This window comes from Ambystoma mexicanum, chromosome 6p (genome assembly GCF_040938575.1).
Source record: "Ambystoma mexicanum isolate Mex_15411 chromosome 6p, UKY_AmexF1_1, whole genome shotgun sequence".
NCBI lineage: Eukaryota > Metazoa > Chordata > Amphibia > Caudata > Ambystomatidae > Ambystoma > Ambystoma mexicanum.
The window spans coordinates 1,373,911,685-1,373,928,413 of NC_090935.1; the positions used below are offsets into that span (position 1 = coordinate 1,373,911,685).

Here is a 16,729-nt window from a genome sequence, read left to right on the forward strand (position 1 = left end):
CGTGAATAGGGAGGGGGCCGACCATCTTAAAGCTCAGGAGGGGAAATGGCCTGACTTGAGGGGGGTTTCTCTTTGAGAATGTCCTCCTCAAAATCTTTTTTGGGTACCGCCTCCTGGGTGGTGATCTGAAAAGTGCTCTGCTGCCTTCCTTAAAATGGCATTGAAGGCCATTTGATCGTCTACAGGCGAGAGCTGGCGGGCCGGAGTGGTGGGAGGAGAATCCAGGCATGGGACATCAGTGTCCTGATCTTGCATGGGGAGCTTCCATGGCTCTGTCTCTACTTGCTGTGTTATCTCACAGTTGTCCATGGCATCTGCCTGGTCATCGGGGTAGTCTTGCAGGAAGGAAGGGTCTTATATTCCTCGTCGTAGATGTCATGGTAAGTGTCGAACTGGACCACTTTTTTATAGTGGACCGAAGGCTGAGAGTCAAGGTTTTCCTGGAAAAGTGAAGCTGCCCCCAAAAGAGGGTCTTCACAAGATCTCTTAGGGGAAGGATGCTCATAACGCGAGACTATCCTTTCGAGACAGTCCATGCAACCTTCAAACTTCTCCCTGGTCCACTTAGATGAACAAGAAGGGCCCAAAAAAGGTGGAAAAACGTTGTCTTCCTCTCTTTGGCGTTGAAATTTGTCCCCAAGGGTGTTGGACAGAGGTTCCCGACTGTCCTCGTACGTTTCGCGAGTACTGAGGCACCATGGCGTGTCTTTAGACACGTCTGCAACGCGCTCCATGAGTTTCGACTGTCATAGGCGTCAGCACAACCGCTGAAGTAATCCTTGGGATACTATCCTCAATCTCCGTGATCGGTGTGATTCAACGGATCAGCAGTAGATTTACCACCTACCGTGGCATCAGAGGGCCTAGTGGTAGATTTTTCACCGGTGGAAAGGCTAGGAGAAGGTTTCCGCCCTACTGGGGCCTTCTGGGGCACGGAGCATCAGATGATCGCGCTTCGGGGTGTAAACCCGATTTAGAGGCAGCCCAGTCGCAAGACGCTGCTGCGGGGAAGGCTGCTGATCTACCAGATCAGAGGATTCCGTCAAAATTTTCGGCTGTCCTGTTGGCGTTTTCACCTTTTTAGGAGGAACTGTCAAAATCGGTGGTGGGGTTGTGTGCTTAGTGTTTCGTGGTTTCTGTACACCCTTGTCGCTGGGTGTTGTCCCCGAAGCGAGACTTATGTCGGCCTAGAGGGGTCGGGACGGGCGTGGCAGACCTAGAAGCGTCCGCCTCGAGGTCGATAACATCTGACATGCATGTCTGTCATCAGTGCCCCCCGTCACTTTTGTCGGGTGTGGCGGTGGGGGGGGAGGGGAGAGAAGAGGGTTCAGCCCGCGACATACTGTACGCGTCAAAATTTTCGGCTGTCCTGTTGGCGTTTTCACCTTTTTAGGAGGAACTGTCAAAATCGGTGGTGGGGTTGTGTGCTTAGTGTTTCGTGGTTTCTGTACACCCTTGTCGCTGGGTGTTGTCCCCGAAGCGAGACTTATGTCGGCCTAGAGGGGTCGGGACGGGCGTGGCAGACCTAGAAGCGTCCGCCTCGAGGTCGATAACATCTGACATGGATGTCTGTCATCAGTGCCCCCCGTCACTTTTGTCGGGTGTGGCGGTGGGGGGGGGAGGGGAGAGAAGAGGGTTCAGCCCGCGACATACTGTACGCGGCCCACCGATTTACACAGTGCTCCTTAAGGGTCTTAGGCTGAAGGAACTTACAAGCCGCACACCAATTCTCGTCGTGATCTAGGGGTAGACAAGAATTACACATTGTGTGCTAGTCTTTCCACGGGTACCTGACCCTACACTTGGGGCAGAACCTAAATGGTGTCCTTTCCATAGCAAAAGGTAGAAATAAAGATGACCAGAGCTAGAGGGCAAAGAGGGGGAAAGAGGAGAGACATAACAAAAGATATGGCCACCCCGACCTCACTCTCCCTACTGTGTAGGCCGGCCAGAGGGCCCAGCCACGTGGATGGCTCAGCCGCCGGATCTTAGGCACCGAAATCCACCGCCGTCGAAACTTCCCGCAGTCTTTGTCGAAGTTGCTTGAATTGCTGTCAAAGTGACTTAAGGGGAAATAACTGACAAAGTTGGTATAAAGATAAACAATGTCTCTTATAAAGAGCTCTGTTATAGGGCGACCAGTCCTATGGGTGGGGAAAAAAAAAAGAAAAAAAAAAATCGACGGGACCTCGGCGCGTGAGGGATTTTGGGTACACTACACATCACAATAGGGATAGTCTTACAGACATGCCTATGCAGACGTCCCCTTTCGGTCCCCGAAAGACCAGATGCAATACGCCGCGGTTACCAGTGGATGCTGGACCATATGCACAGCATGTGATTCTAAGGAGATTAACAAACATCAGAAAGAGCAGAACACAAACACAACCAAAACGGGTGGAGGCACAGCTCAACAGAAGTAACCAACTCACCCCTTTGACACTTGAATCATGCAAACAGGTTGCGACTCATGACTCCTTCCCTGGAATCTGTATTGATGCAGTAGAACTTAGTATGGACAGCAGAACTTGGCATCTGCCCTACAGATGTTCAGCAGTGGAACACCGGACACAAACGCCATAGTAGAAGCCACAGCCTTCGAGTGTGCTCTTGATCTTCCTGAAGGGGCCGGTTGGTCAGACTATGGCAGTGGGAAATACACACTGACAGAAATCTCACAATGGAAGACTTTGAAAGGGCGTTGCCCTTGCCAACAGTTTTGAAGGCAACAATTGTGATGACTTTTGCTACTCCTTAGTGCAAGCCAAATAAAATGTGAGGGCTCAGGTGGCGTCCAGGGAATCTAAGAAATGCTCTTTCAGAGACAGAGCCAATGAACACTGGCAGAATCACTATAATTAAATGCAGCAGTAACCTTCGGCATGAAGGATGAGTTCATACGAAGGACCACCTTAGGCTGATGAAAAGTCAAGCAGGGAGGCTTGCAGGAGAGGGACTGCAGTTTGCTCAGCAGTCCGGCTGAAGTAATGGCGACTAGGAATGCAGTCTTCTGGGAGAGTAGTTTGAAGGAGGGTTCTGTGTAGCGCCTTGAAACATGGACTCAGCTTCCAAAGGACCACATTGAGTTCTGAAGCTGGAGTAGGGGCTCTGAATGCAGGGGAAGCGCTACATGGCTCACTGAGGAATTCCATCACCAACCTGTATTACCAAACGGAAGGTGTACCCAAGGCATGCGTGTAGAGGGCGAAATGGCTGCTAAATGCACTTTGATCGAACAGTGTGCGGTTCTGTTTAAGTGTACAGAGAACTCCAGGTAGCAGAAGAATCAGGGGGGAAAAGCACAAAACAGTCCTTCCCATGAGAAAATCTGCTCAGAAACCTGGTGCATTTCCTGTTGATTGCTGTAGCAAACAGGTCTATCTCCAGAAGACCCCACTCAGAGAAGAGAGAACTTGACCTTGGTGAAGTTTCCATTTGTGGCATCCGCAATGGTATTGTGAATCCCTGGCAGATTGAAGTGAAGCAGCAACATGTGTGCCAGCGCCCATGTCAACAGTGCCTGTGCCTCTGCAGACAGAATCGGGGAGCAGGTCCCCAACATGCTTGCGAATATAGAACAATGATGGCACTGCCAGTGATGACGTAAACCACCCAGTTCCACAATAGTGGCTTGAATGCCTTCAGGGCCTACAACACCGCCCTCAGCTCCAGAAAATTGATGTGTAGGGCTTTTCCTTCGGGCAACCACAGGACTCGAGTGAAATTCTCCCACGTGGGATCCCCACCACTCCAAGGAGGCATCCGTGGTTACTGACTTTACGTGCCAAAAGGTGAAAGGGGATGCCCTGAGTGAGGTTAAGATGATTCCACCATGAGGCATTTAAAAAAACGAGGGCATGAGCAGAAGCTCATCCCTCCCAAGAACCTGATATTTGTTGCCAGCAAGATTCCTGGAACGCCTGAAGTGGTCTCATTTGGAGTATACAAATTGGGATCAATGGAATGCATGAGATCATTCTCAGGAGGCATTTGCGAGCGTGGAATAAAGCACTCGGTAGGCATGACAGCCGCAGGATCTTGCTCAATATAGTATTCACCCTATTCCTCTGAAGGCATGGAGAAGAGACACGTGAGTGTTTTAAGGCATGAGCCCAAGAACAGAGAATTATGTGCAGGATTTAAGAAAGACTCTTCCAAGAACCCAGTGTTCAACACAGAATTATATTGTTGGTGTGTTCCATTGTTTCCACTAGCGAAGCAGCACGCACCAACCAGTTCTCCAGATACGGGTAAACGTGAATGCCTGAAAACTGGAGGTGGGCCACTACCGGAGCCAGGCATTTGGTGAACACCCTTGGTGCAATTTTGAGCCCGAAAGGCAGGATATTGAATTGGTAGCGATTTCCTATAACCTTGAATCAGAGGAAACGCCTGTGCTGCCTATGAATGGGAATATGGAACTATGCATCCGCTAGGTCTGGAGAGGAAATCCCCCCTTCTTTCAACTGGTTCAAGATGTGTTGCAGTGTCACCATGTGAAACTTTTGAGACTTGAGTAATTTGACGAGTCTTCTGAGGGTCTAGTACGGGTCTCTGACCGCCTGATTGGTTCACCAAAAAGTCATTCCAAATTACTCATCGTAGTGACTAACGTACTCTTAGTCCATAATCCCCTTTCCTCCATACTGTATGGGCATCCCTCATTAGGGACCGGAGACAACCTTTTTCACCAGAAAAACCTTCATCCCCTTTAAATTTAGAGGCACTGCCCTGGGAGCATGGGCTCCCCTGACTCTGCCCACCTGCGCCACTCCTCAGTCCCCATTGAGGCGTCAACAATATTACAATTGCCTAAGTGACACCAGTATTATTAGGGCAGAGGATGGTGGGACATATGGCGTAAAGGAGACTATGGACAGAGAACGTTCGTCACTACAGTGAGTAACCTGTAATTACTCTTATGTCCCGTCCCATTTTCTCCATACTGTATGGGCGATTACAACTGAATGTAGCCCCAGGGTACAGATTTGACCCTCCTTAAGAAAACAAGTTCCTTAATACTGCCTGCCGGAATGCCGCATCTGACCTGGAGCCGGCACACCAACAGTAGTGCTTGCAGAAAGCAGAGGGAGTGGCTAGAGTGGCCCCCCTGTTGATGACCTGCCACGGTACGTGTCTCTGGAAAGCGACCATAGTGGCCTGGACTCCGACTGCGAGGGCGAACATGCTTGCCGGAAGTGGTTTGTGTTGTCCCTCCTAGGCCTCCTTGCGGAGGCCACTATCCACCTTCATATGGAGGCCTTGGAAGTCTGACATCCTGGGCCTGACACGCCGAAGGTGATGGAGCCTCAGACCTGCGGAAGCTCTTGGTCCTGTCCAGATAGAATTTTGGCACTAGTTTACCAAGAAGACAGCTCAGAACCCTCTGAGCAAGGTCCTTGGGGTCTGCGAAGAAAGTAGGGAGTACCACCCCCTCATTTACATGGAACGCAGAGACAAACTCAGGTAAGCATGTGTGATCGTTCGGAGGACCACCCTGTCCCTGTGAAGGGTAGTGTATGGCTTTGATGCTCGCTAACACAGCATGCCGATGTAAGACTCACCAAGAGGGTTGACCAAATGGTTGCTAGCCTGATGTCCACGGACGCCACTGGCCCAATGGGTTATACACCAGGGTGCTCAACACTATGTTGGGATCCCACCCGAGGTGTCTGCTGAGAAAACGCCCCAGGGGCCTCCAACGACTGATCTTGACCTTTGAAGGGGAAATTTCTCTCAGAGCTTGTTTCCCAGATGAGACCCAGGAACATTCGACTCTGCTTGGGTTCCAGCTATGAGTTCTTGAGATATTAATGGAAAATCCCAACTCGTGTAGTGGAAGCATAAGGGCTGAGGCAGAGTGGGGGACTGCCTTCAGAGACCTTGTCCTAATGAGCCAGTCTAGGCCTGGGTAGGCGTGGTGACCCTGTCCCTCCCACCCCCGTAGGGCTGCCACGCGTTCATCCCCCCCTGTACAGAGCCTGGGGTCCGAATTGAGACCAAGGGGTAGAACTTAGTATAGGAAATGGAAGCCCCTGATCCTGACCTTACGAAAGGATCGAAGGGCTGCAGATGGGCACATGAGGGTAAGACTCCTTCAGATCCAGGGTGTAAATCAAGACTCCCGTGCACCATGTCTCAGCAATATGTGCTGGGGTAACCAATGTATGGCAGAAATCCATGAATAGGAGCCCAGACCATGCGCAGAGGCTGGGACTTCCTCCACTGCCTGACTCTCTTCATGCAAGGAAATGTCTGCCTACAGAGTTATTGTCCCAATCTGTGGGAGAGAGGAGAGAGGTGAAGGAGGGGTCGGTAGGTGGTAGCCCAAGTACACTGAAGGGAGAATCCAGGGGTCCGCGAACCTCATGCACCAGCATGGCGTGTGTCTGGCTATATGCCTTAGGGGTGCCTAGGTGAGGATAGATGACGGTTTCACAGCCAGGGGACTGTTCCTCCTCTTATCAAGTTCCTAATCCATAATGGAACGGAACAGGTCACCCACCCCCCTCAAGGGAAGGTCCAGTATGCGTTCCTGGGAGTCCGGGTTGAAATTGGTCGCCCGTAGTCCAGCAGTTATGTCAATGAGTGCGACTGTTGACTTCATTGTGCCCTGCGCAACTAATTCTGGCCTCCGCCAGCCCTACCTTGGAGCGTGCCTGGCGCTGCACCGGAAGAGGCTGAGGAGTGTGGCTGTGAGAGCACCAACAGCAAAGGGGGGGCCTTCCAGCCACCTAAACCTGGCTTTGAGGTGCCTGTTGGAAGGCTACACCGAATGGTGTCCAAGCTGTGCTTACTCAAACCGGCTGTTGTGAAGGAAGCTGTGGGGCTGCCAAGGCCGTTGGAGGCCTGGGAGCCGGTGTTGTGGGTACTGGCATGGGCAGCTGGGGCTGCACGGGAGCCAGAGGCGCTGGAACCGGGGGCGGAGTGGCCGTGGGTGCTAGCGACAGAACCAGAGGGAGTATGTCCCTGATCACCTCCCTGTGGATGAAAGCCATCTGTGGGGACCTCATGAGGGTCATGGCTTCTCACGAAAACCCGTCTTCACAGGCCGGTGAACCGCTTGGAGGCGCGGGGCCTTGAGGGCGCTGTAGCCTGAACCCCCTTTGCCTTCTGTCTGCGGGGTGTATGGGCCCCAACGACAATTATACCATGGACCTGTACTTAGTGAAGACCAGTCCCACCTGGAAACTCGTTCTACCTGTGCCCCCAAAGGGGATGGTGTCAGACGAGCCGCCATTTTATCTGGCCCGGCGGCCATTTTGTCAGGCGGCATACCGCGTGGCTGTGTCGAGGTGCTTGCTGCGTTGGGCCCCGCCTCCTCCAAGACTCCTGGCGGTGGTTGTGGTTGAGGCCTACCCTGCAATTCAGGGCGGGGCCTTGTAAGCTGATTGGCTTTGGCGAGGTCACTGGTAGTGCTACGTATCAGCGCCATCTCAGACCAAAGTCTGGTACTAGGTGGTAGTCCTTGAGACCTATCCCCGGTAATAGAACCCTGCGGCCCCTCCGCTCGGTTAACGGTAGGGTCTTGCGACCCCTCAGCCCGGAGGCCGGTAGCAGTAGCAGCCTCTGTACCTGCACTGGTACTTGAACCTGGAAGGTCCCTCCTGTGCTTGTGCCTCTTGGACGGAGACAACTTTGCAGAGTGCGTGGTGCGTACAGCCGCGCCCTCTCCTCTGACATCTGTCTGGTAGAAGGGCATAGCCCCTCGGGTGTAGACCCGGTAATTGAGCCTCGTGGCTCCTCAGCGCGGTCCCAGTTAGGATCACCCGACCCCTAGGCTTGACGGCTGGTAGCTGTAGCCACCTTGGTACCTGCCCTGGTACCAGGACCTGAAAGGTCTTTCACACTCCTACGTTTCCTGGGGAGTGAGTCGCTTTTGCAGGGTCTGTGGTGTGTACAGGCGCCCCCCCTCAAACAATTGTCCGGAACTAGGGCATAGCCCCTCGGATGAAGACCCGGTAATAGGACCTTGCAGCCCCTCAGTGCAGTGTCTGGTAGGCTCGGGCGACCCTTCGGCCTGCCAGCCGGTAGCTGTAGTAGCCTCGGTACATGCACTGGTACAAGTACCTGAAAAGTCCTTCATGCTCTAGGTGCGAATAAAAAAGTGCCCCTACCTTGGACAGGCGGTAAGGTGGGGCATGGAACAATGACCTCCTGCGCATGACCCTATTGAATGATGGATAGCACCCATGTGCCAGTGATTTAATTGGGGGGTGAGCAGGTGGGGGCCAGGCCGGAGCCTGGTCGGGCCTGCTTCGGCACTTGACTTCTGGAGGAAGCTCTGCGTCGTCGCTTGTTTCCTCGATAAGACGGATCTTCCCTTGTAACCCTCTTGGTGGTGCTGGACACCTGCGAACGGTAGGAGGATCTATAATCACTCGAAGTCCATACAAATCTTGATTTGCATGAGCGAAAGGACTGGCAATGCTGTTGCAGAGTACCCAACGAATGAGCTATCTCGCTGGTCTTGCCAATTAGATCAATGCCGTCAAAAGGCATATTAATGATCTTGGAGTGGAGTTCTGGCCAAAAATGTGTGGTCTTAAACCAACCTTGATTTTTAACACTGCACCGTTACCCATCTGGCAGAATCCTGTGTCTGCGATGCAGAGAGCACTGGAGATGGCATGATCTGATGCAGCTTCTTCATGCAACAGTGTAAGTGCCTCATCCCGCTTGTCATGAAGAAAAGCTAGGATTGGTCCCAGCTTGAACCAGAGTTCCCGGGTTTGCAGCAGAAGAGAATTGCCAGTGAGTTAGCCGACTTGATGGTCATGGCGGCTGTAGAGATGATGCTCTTGCCAAAAAGAGTCCATTTGTTTGCAATCCTTATCTGGAGGTAGCGAAAAAGGGGACAATGGATTAGCAGAACACCGACGGGCGGCTGCCGCGACAAGAGTCTGGGCATGGCTGTGTGCAGGCATTTGGCTGCTGAATCTGCGACTTTGTTCTTCTCGAAGCAATCTTTCTTGGGTGGTGCTGAAAATGGATTCCTCTTCAGTAGGAGGCTGTCTTCCCAAACATCAAGCACTGGGATGGCTGCTACTGACTTTCTGGTTGATTCCCTCCTTTGATAAAGGAACTCCCCCCTTTTCTGCTCCTTTGGGAGGAGACCAAATAGCTTTGCTGCTCGTGACATGAGAGCATTAAAAGGAGGCAATCTCATCCAGAGTTGAATCTCTTGGGCGTAGACCCGATGGCGAACCGTCCCCTGGCATTAGATGCTAAGACTCGTCTGAATAATGAGAGGGTGTGGAGAACCGTCCGTCGGATAGTCATCAATGTCTGTATCTGTAAGGGCGACTGATGGCAAAAGAGGGGCACCTGTAGAGGGTCTGGAGGGTGGAGGAACCAAACCTTTTGCACAAAAAAGATGGAGCTGTAAGCCGCTGCTGGTGCTCCGAAGCCAGTGTCTGTAGCATGGACAAGATGTCCATAGACCCCGTCCCTTGAGCCAGAGGGTTGCAGGAGCGTGAGGAGGTCCGGAAGGTATGTCCACTGGGACAGGTATCTTGAAAAGGGTGTGCATGGCCTTGCTTAGGTAGAGAAGGACCTTGCTTTGGTGGAGCCCATGGCAGCATGTCAGCAAGAGAAGGCAAGGTCTCCTCCTAGTCATCAAGAGAATACTCCCTCGGGTGCCTTCGTAGTCAGAATGAGCACCCCGCTGTAGCAGGTCAGGCGGGTACATGGTCAGACAGGGGACATCAGGTGGTGCATGAGTTGGCCTAAGGATGTAAGAATGCAGACAACACATTCCTGTCCACAGCAACTCCCTTTGGAAAGAGGAAACCAAGAGCCGTTGAGAAGGCGTTGTGGACGATGAAGACATGCCCGGTGACTGAGGAGGTCTAGATGACAAAGCAGTTGGCATAGTGGACTCAGACGTAGACTATGATTTGGTCAAAGAGGATTTGGTCGATGTGACCGGTGTAATGGATTTGATCACTCACGTAGTTGATTTGGACGTCGATAGGGTGATGGTCTAAGAGGACTTGAGCCATCTACGAGGATGGCGTAGACTGAAGAACTGTAATCGTGGATAAGCATCACTTCTCAGAAGAGTGCCTAGATGACAAAGCTGCCAACAAAGGCGTTCTCCCCACCATAGTAGTCAACAAGGTGACCGTAGATTTAGAAGTCAAAGAAGGGGCAGACCGAGCATGCAAACCATGACCCTTTTTGCCTTCTTCCGACAGGAAGATACTTCACGGGACCTCAACCTGATGAGGCAGTGTGTTCAATGGGTTTGCTGTACCTGGCAGAAGCATAACTGCAGCCAGGCTGAGTTGGGGCCCCCTAGCACCTTGCTCCAACCAAGTCACTAACATCTGGGGGCAATTTCTTTTTTTTTAAGCGAAAAAACTGGCAGATGGTTCAGTTCCAAGTCGTTTTCTGGGTACAGACATCGATAATGAAGATCCTCAATGTACATGTTCCTAAGGTTACACTTCGAGCACGCCTTGAACAGGGTTTTCTTCCTTGTGTCTGTCATGTCATCCACAGACTATTGAAGGTGTACAGCAACCCCAGAGGTGATGGAGTGGGCCGAACCTTCACCAGTCGGCAGGAAGATAAACACCAAACCGAATATGACAAAAAAGAACCAAAAATTGACAAAAAATAATTGAATATCTTTAAGAGATTTGAGGACTTAACATGCAGTAAAAGAATCTGAAGATGGCCACAAGGGTAAGGGGATGTGTCTAATTGGCTGTGGGAAGTATGACCCAAAATTACCATTAGAGCACTAAAGTGACAAGCAGTTTAGAAATGTAAAGGTAAATGGCTTTAAGGTTACTGAGGATTCCCAACCTGACTATGGAGAACATTCAAGAGCATATGAATCCATGAACATTGAATTTTTTTAATGTCACTGTTACATTATCTGTGTCATCGGCATAGATTATTCAAAAGTTATGAAAGATGGTCTCAAAGATAGAGTCCACACCATACTTTGTTAAGGCCACTAACAGATTTAACTCAACAGATGTTTAAAACATTGCTTAAGAAAACGAACAAGAACACTTTGAGATGCCTTACCTGCTAGATGAAGTGGGGTTGAATTTCTTCCCTGTGTATCTCGACAGTTTATGTTCTCTGGGGTACACAGCTTTTGCACTCTTGCCAAGCACCCCTTTTTGGCAGCATCAAGTAAAGCAGCATCTCCCCTTAATAAGTCCTGAATGTCAGTGTCACCTTCTTTTACTAAGTCCAATGGTGTGTTACCATCTCTGTTCTTTTTGGTAGGATCTGCCCCATGCTACACAGAAAAGATAATCCAAAGAAAACCATTAACACTAGAGCCAATGACTTCCTAGATCACTGTCCCAAAATTCTACTGTCCAGTAAATTGTCAAAATCATGTTAAGGAAATGTCATGTGCTACAAAGACATGGATTCCTTAAAACATTTCCAATGCAATTCAGAAATATTAGGTATTTGTTCCCATCAGAGATTTCCTTTATATTGAGGCTTAAAATTATAGACAAGATATAAAAGCGATCCCCTTTCCCTATAGACTCAGTGTGGAACAAGTGGCAGCCCCCGCTAAACAGCCAATCGTGCACAGTAGTTAATTCTCCAGTTTTAATCTCAGGGAACACCAGACGTGCAGTGCAATGGGCCAAGTTTGCATACAATAACTCAAATGTCTATGTGGAGTTCTTGGAGCCAATAGAGCTCTTTAACTCTCAAGATAAAATGAGATAATAAAGTTATACTAGCAGCCTAGGAGGACATGGTCTACTGTACAAGTAGACGTACACCAAAACCAAGAAGAACACCATCCACAATGTGACAAGGTTAGACAGAGTGTACAGTAAAGAGACAAGAACTGCTGGGGTTAAAAAGATGCCGAGCCTTGGACATTAGCAGATGTGCACACTTAAATCACTAATCTGGAAGACAAAGAAGGTGTACGAGTGGGGGAGATGGAATTAACTCCACAAAGCAGCTACAAACTAAGATAGTAAATTGGTTTGGAGACTAGTAAGCTTAGCAAACACTGAAGGAACGTCATACACAATAGTATCACTGAGGGGGGCTTGGTTAGCAGATTCGCCAAGCTGTAAAGCGAGTAAAGATTTCTGACATCAGAACTTTGCGTTGTTTACCATTAAGTAAGATGCCTGTATTAGCCAAAAACATGGAAAAGCTCTGGGCAGATAAGATCCCCATAGATTTATTTAAATCTGACCTAGATATCTTAACTCCCAACGTGTTTCAGATCTTTACCGCTGTAGGTTTACCTGAGGTGCCAGAATCGTGGACCATGGCTCAAATTTCCACTTTATTTAAAAAAGGCAACAGACATTCTGGTTAACTACCGGCAAATAGGTCTCCTCGACTGAACAGGGAAGATATTTTCCAAAGCCGTGCTACATCATCTGTTGAGTTGGGTAGCATATAATATTAGCCATTACCAAGCCGGCTTTCAGTTATAGAAACTCACTATTGATTAAAGTTTGCTTGCACACCCTGCTACAAAAATATGTAGGCTTGAGACAAGTCAGCGTATGTTGATTTTATTGACTTAAACATAGAATTTGACAGTGAGGGTTGCGAGAGGAGACGAGAGCAAAACTATGGGCAACACTGAAGAACACAAGTACACCAGTGTCTCCTCAGAGCAATTAAATTCCTTTACAAGGATAAGGCCTTGGTTCGTTGGAGTTTGGCTGAGACAACAATGTCATTCCTGCCACCCTGTTTAGCACTTTAATAAATAAGTAGAAATGCTGATCTCAACAAGTAAGGATGTTACTCTTTGCATAGAATACAATCCTCATTTCCTTGACACCAATGGGGCTCAAGAAACAACTGGCAGTTAGTGAGGGATGCAAAGCTTATGGTCTGGAGATTAATAGAGGAAAACCAAAGTATGGCCTTCCACCCATTATTAGGGAGATCAGCTTTATACTTAAACCCCTCTCCTAGTGAGATCCCCCAGCACTGTTTGCTGGAACTTCTGGACCTTTTTCTTGCTCTCCTGAATGAGGGGGAACCTTTTTCACTCACATTCATTATTTTCTGCTCTAATCATAGGAACCCTGTTCTGTATGTTTTACTTTACTTTATGAAGTCTTGCTTTCTTACATACCTTTCAAAGTCATTCGTGTTTCACTTTTCACAGCACCCTATGTGCAGTGTTTCTGTGAGCCCGCTGGGCTCTCCTTCATATATTCTTTAGTTTTCCTTAAAGAACTACTGTTCTTAAGGGTAGAGGGATACTTTTTATCCTTTCTAGCTTTTCTTCTTAAGAGATCAGCACAACACCCTTATGTGGAGTGCTGCGGGGATACCTAGTATCCCCTTTCTCTCTGCTCGTGTAACTTTTTAGTTACAGTAACAACCCTATAGTCATGGCTGGTGGCAATGGATGTGTTCTCCAGACTTATGTGCAATTTTCCACCGTGGGCTGTATTCAAAGCTGCGGCTATGCACAGGAGGGTCTCCTATGATCGAACATGGTGGCCCCTTTCCTTCTTTGCCATTTATTGTGTGGTTGTTCATTCTTGACCCTTCTTCTGCGATCCTGGGACGGGGTGGTCTTGATGCATCCTTTGTCTGCTGATGTACCTGAAAGTAAACAGTTCCCACCTGGGGGGGGGGGGGAGTGAAGGGGGGGCAGGGGGAGGGTTGGCTGTCCTGATTGAACAGCAACCCGTTCCTTTCTGTAAATTGAAGGGAAAATTTACAGAGGATGAATGGAAATTCCACCAAAGCTTCCCACCTGAAAGTAATTGAAGTATCCCACTTTACCTTTTCTGCACATTACTTTGCCCCCACCCCCAGTCCCCTCAAATGACTCTGAAGAACTTTTAACTAGTTAGGGATGGACTGCTAAAGTATTGGAATCATTGAAAAGTATTACAAAGTAGTAGATTACTATTGCTGGTGTTGAATAAAACTTATTCCTTACAACAGAACACTGAGTGACTAATAAGTGAATTGATTTACCAATGAACTGTGTACATGACTGGTACATTCCACTGCTACTGGTTTACTCAACTAAAAGGTATTTCTGATGGTTTCCATTGTTTTGATTAGTTTAAACAGTACTTATCTACCTGAATATAACTTTGCAGTGTGTATATATAATAAATGTCTATTTTATTATAATTGTGTGAGTTTCTTTGGGCCTTTGTAACCGAGTTCATTGCATTTAACTACAGCTCATATCCTCCTCATAAGATAAGCCGGCTGCTCTGCCATTCTAACAAACGTTTGGGTAGTACAGACTTCTACTAAGAGTTGGGGTCTGTATACCAAGAGATAGTTTTATAGAGTCTTACCCATTGGTAGACTTTAGGAAAACTCCCCTAAAAATCCAAATTCCCAAATTGCATTTAGAAGTAGAAGGGACTAAACTCTGAGAAAACGGAAGAGCATATGCTCAAAATTGGTGTACCTCAAGACAGATATCAACCATCTCCTGAAGCAGGACCGGCCAAGATTGTGGCGTCGCTGGTTTCCCCCCCCCCCCCCCCATCTGTATTTTGCACCCTCCCCGATGAAAAAGGCTGGGGTTGCAATCTTGATAGCTACACCCTTACACTTTGAGCGAGGTTCAGTTGTGAATGATGGGCTGAATTTGCATATAGCCAGGAGAGATCTTACCCTGGTGTCGGTATATGGGTCTAATCAGCAGCAAGGTCAGTTTTCTGCCCAAATATTGCCGCATATAGCACATTTTCAACGGCGGTGAACTGGTGGTGGGTGGAGATTTTAATGAGGTGTTGGGAGGGTGGAAATGATAGGTCTGGCCTGCTGACCCCATTTGACACCTCCAAGACAATCTCCCTTAAGCAACCTATGGCGGACATGCAGTTGGTTGATGTTTGGAGACACCTCCAACCCCACCACCACGACTACTCATTTTTCATATGTTCAAAGCGCCTACTCCACAATCGATTATTTCCTCATTTCCTAGCCCCCACTCCAGTGATCACTTCAACCACCATAGAGTTTGCACTAGTCTCAGACCACTCTCCCATCACTCTACTGTAAGACAGGTTTGGTCTTGGGGGTGGGATGGAAATTGAACGACTCATTGCTGGCTGATCGGGCCGTATGTGCGGCCATCTCAGACAGGATCACCCAAAAGTTTAAAGAAAACCTCAAGGATGAGGTATCAGTATCAGGGATGTGGGAGGCCCTTAAGCCTACATTGAGGGGGAGCTGATCACTATAGCATCAGCACATAAAAAAACCTTACAGCCCAACGAGCCTGCGTTGAAGAGAAGGTCCGGGTATGGGAAGCTCAGTATAAGCGGGACAGGGACAGAAAAACGTAGACAACTTCAAGTGACTAGGGTGGAATTAAAGGCACTGTGGGCTGAAATCATCTCGCACAAGCTGCTTCGAACAAAGCACTTCTATTACAGTACATGTAATAAGGCGTCACATTTTTCCCTAGAAACTCCAGGCCCAGAAGAACAGTTCCATAATAGGGGTGTGAAAGATAAGCAGGGTCTCCTTCATGAAGACTAGTCTAGACTGAGAAAATATGAATATTGTCGCAATATTATACAGAACATTTTGCAGCAGACTACTTTAATGGCCCGCAGCAGGAACCATTTATCCGAGAAGCCCAGCTTCCCTGTATATGGGCAGCCCAAAGGCACTGGATGGACGCACCCATAACAGTGGATGAGGTTGCACAAGCTATTCACTCTCTTCCAGGCAACAAGGCCCCATCGCCGGACCGGTTCTCAGCCGTTTTTAATAAAACATTTTCCGGAGAGCTCTCTCCTCGATTGGCAGAGTTGTTCCATTATTTTGCAGAGACAGGGTCCATCACACTTACCATGGGAGAATCCACACCAACGCTAATTGCTAAGCATGATAAAGACCCTGCCTTATGCTCCTCCTTCGGGCCAATTGCATTACTTAATTATGACTCCCGTATGTACTCGAAGATTTTAGCCAAACAGCAAGCTGCAATACTGCCCGAGTTCATAACAGCAGACCAGACAGGGTTTGCTCCCAGACGGCAAGCATTTGATAACATTGAACGCAAAATAGATATCTTGTCTTGGGCACTGAAACACAAACACCAATGGCTCTGCTTTCAATCAGCACTGAGAAAGCATTCGATTGGAGTGATTGGACATACTTGTCCAATGTTCTAGAAGGATGGTTTCGGGCCGAGGTTTCTTAGGTTGGAGCGCTCTGATTTTGTGCTTCCGTCTGCCAGGATTAAGGTGAACGGGGTTCCTTCGGACTCAGCGAGTTTTCCTAGAAGGACGTGTCAGGGGAGTCCATTGTCCCCACTCCTGTTCACTCCGTCTATGGAGCCTTTGACTTGTTTGGTACGCTCATCAGGAGATATTCGAGGACTAGATATAGCAGGCAACTAACATAAATTGGTGTTATACACAGACAACCTTTATTATATGCGAGATTCTAGGGCCACGTTACCACATATCGTGTTGCTACTTGAAGGGTTCCATAGGGTCTCAGTTTTAAGATTAATTTCACCAAATCCACAATACTTAATATATCTGAAACACCTGAGGTGCGACAGCTGAAAGCAATCTTCCCCTGCTCATGGACTTCAAGGTTCCTGAAATACTTGGGGTGCATTTAACGGCGCTCTATACTGATCTGTAAGCTGTCAATATTCTGCCACTTTTTGGTAAGGCCAAGATTTGGGATGATGGGGAGATTCTGAAATCTCCAGGCTGGGGAGAATAACAGCGGTCAAGATTACCCAGATACCACG

General features: G+C 48.7%; 1 protein-coding gene across 3 annotated transcripts in view; it reads right to left on the minus strand.

Annotated features, from left to right (window-relative positions):
* Positions 1 to 16,729, minus strand: part of TNKS (tankyrase) — a 2,071,987-nt gene that overhangs the window by 868,433 nt on the left and 1,186,825 nt on the right. For all 3 annotated transcript variants that reach the window (XM_069626094.1, XM_069626093.1, XM_069626092.1), the window contains one exon: positions 11,044 to 11,263. In XM_069626094.1, the coding sequence (XP_069482195.1) occupies positions 11,044 to 11,263 (220 nt within the window). The remainder of the gene's footprint in view (positions 1 to 11,043; positions 11,264 to 16,729) is intronic.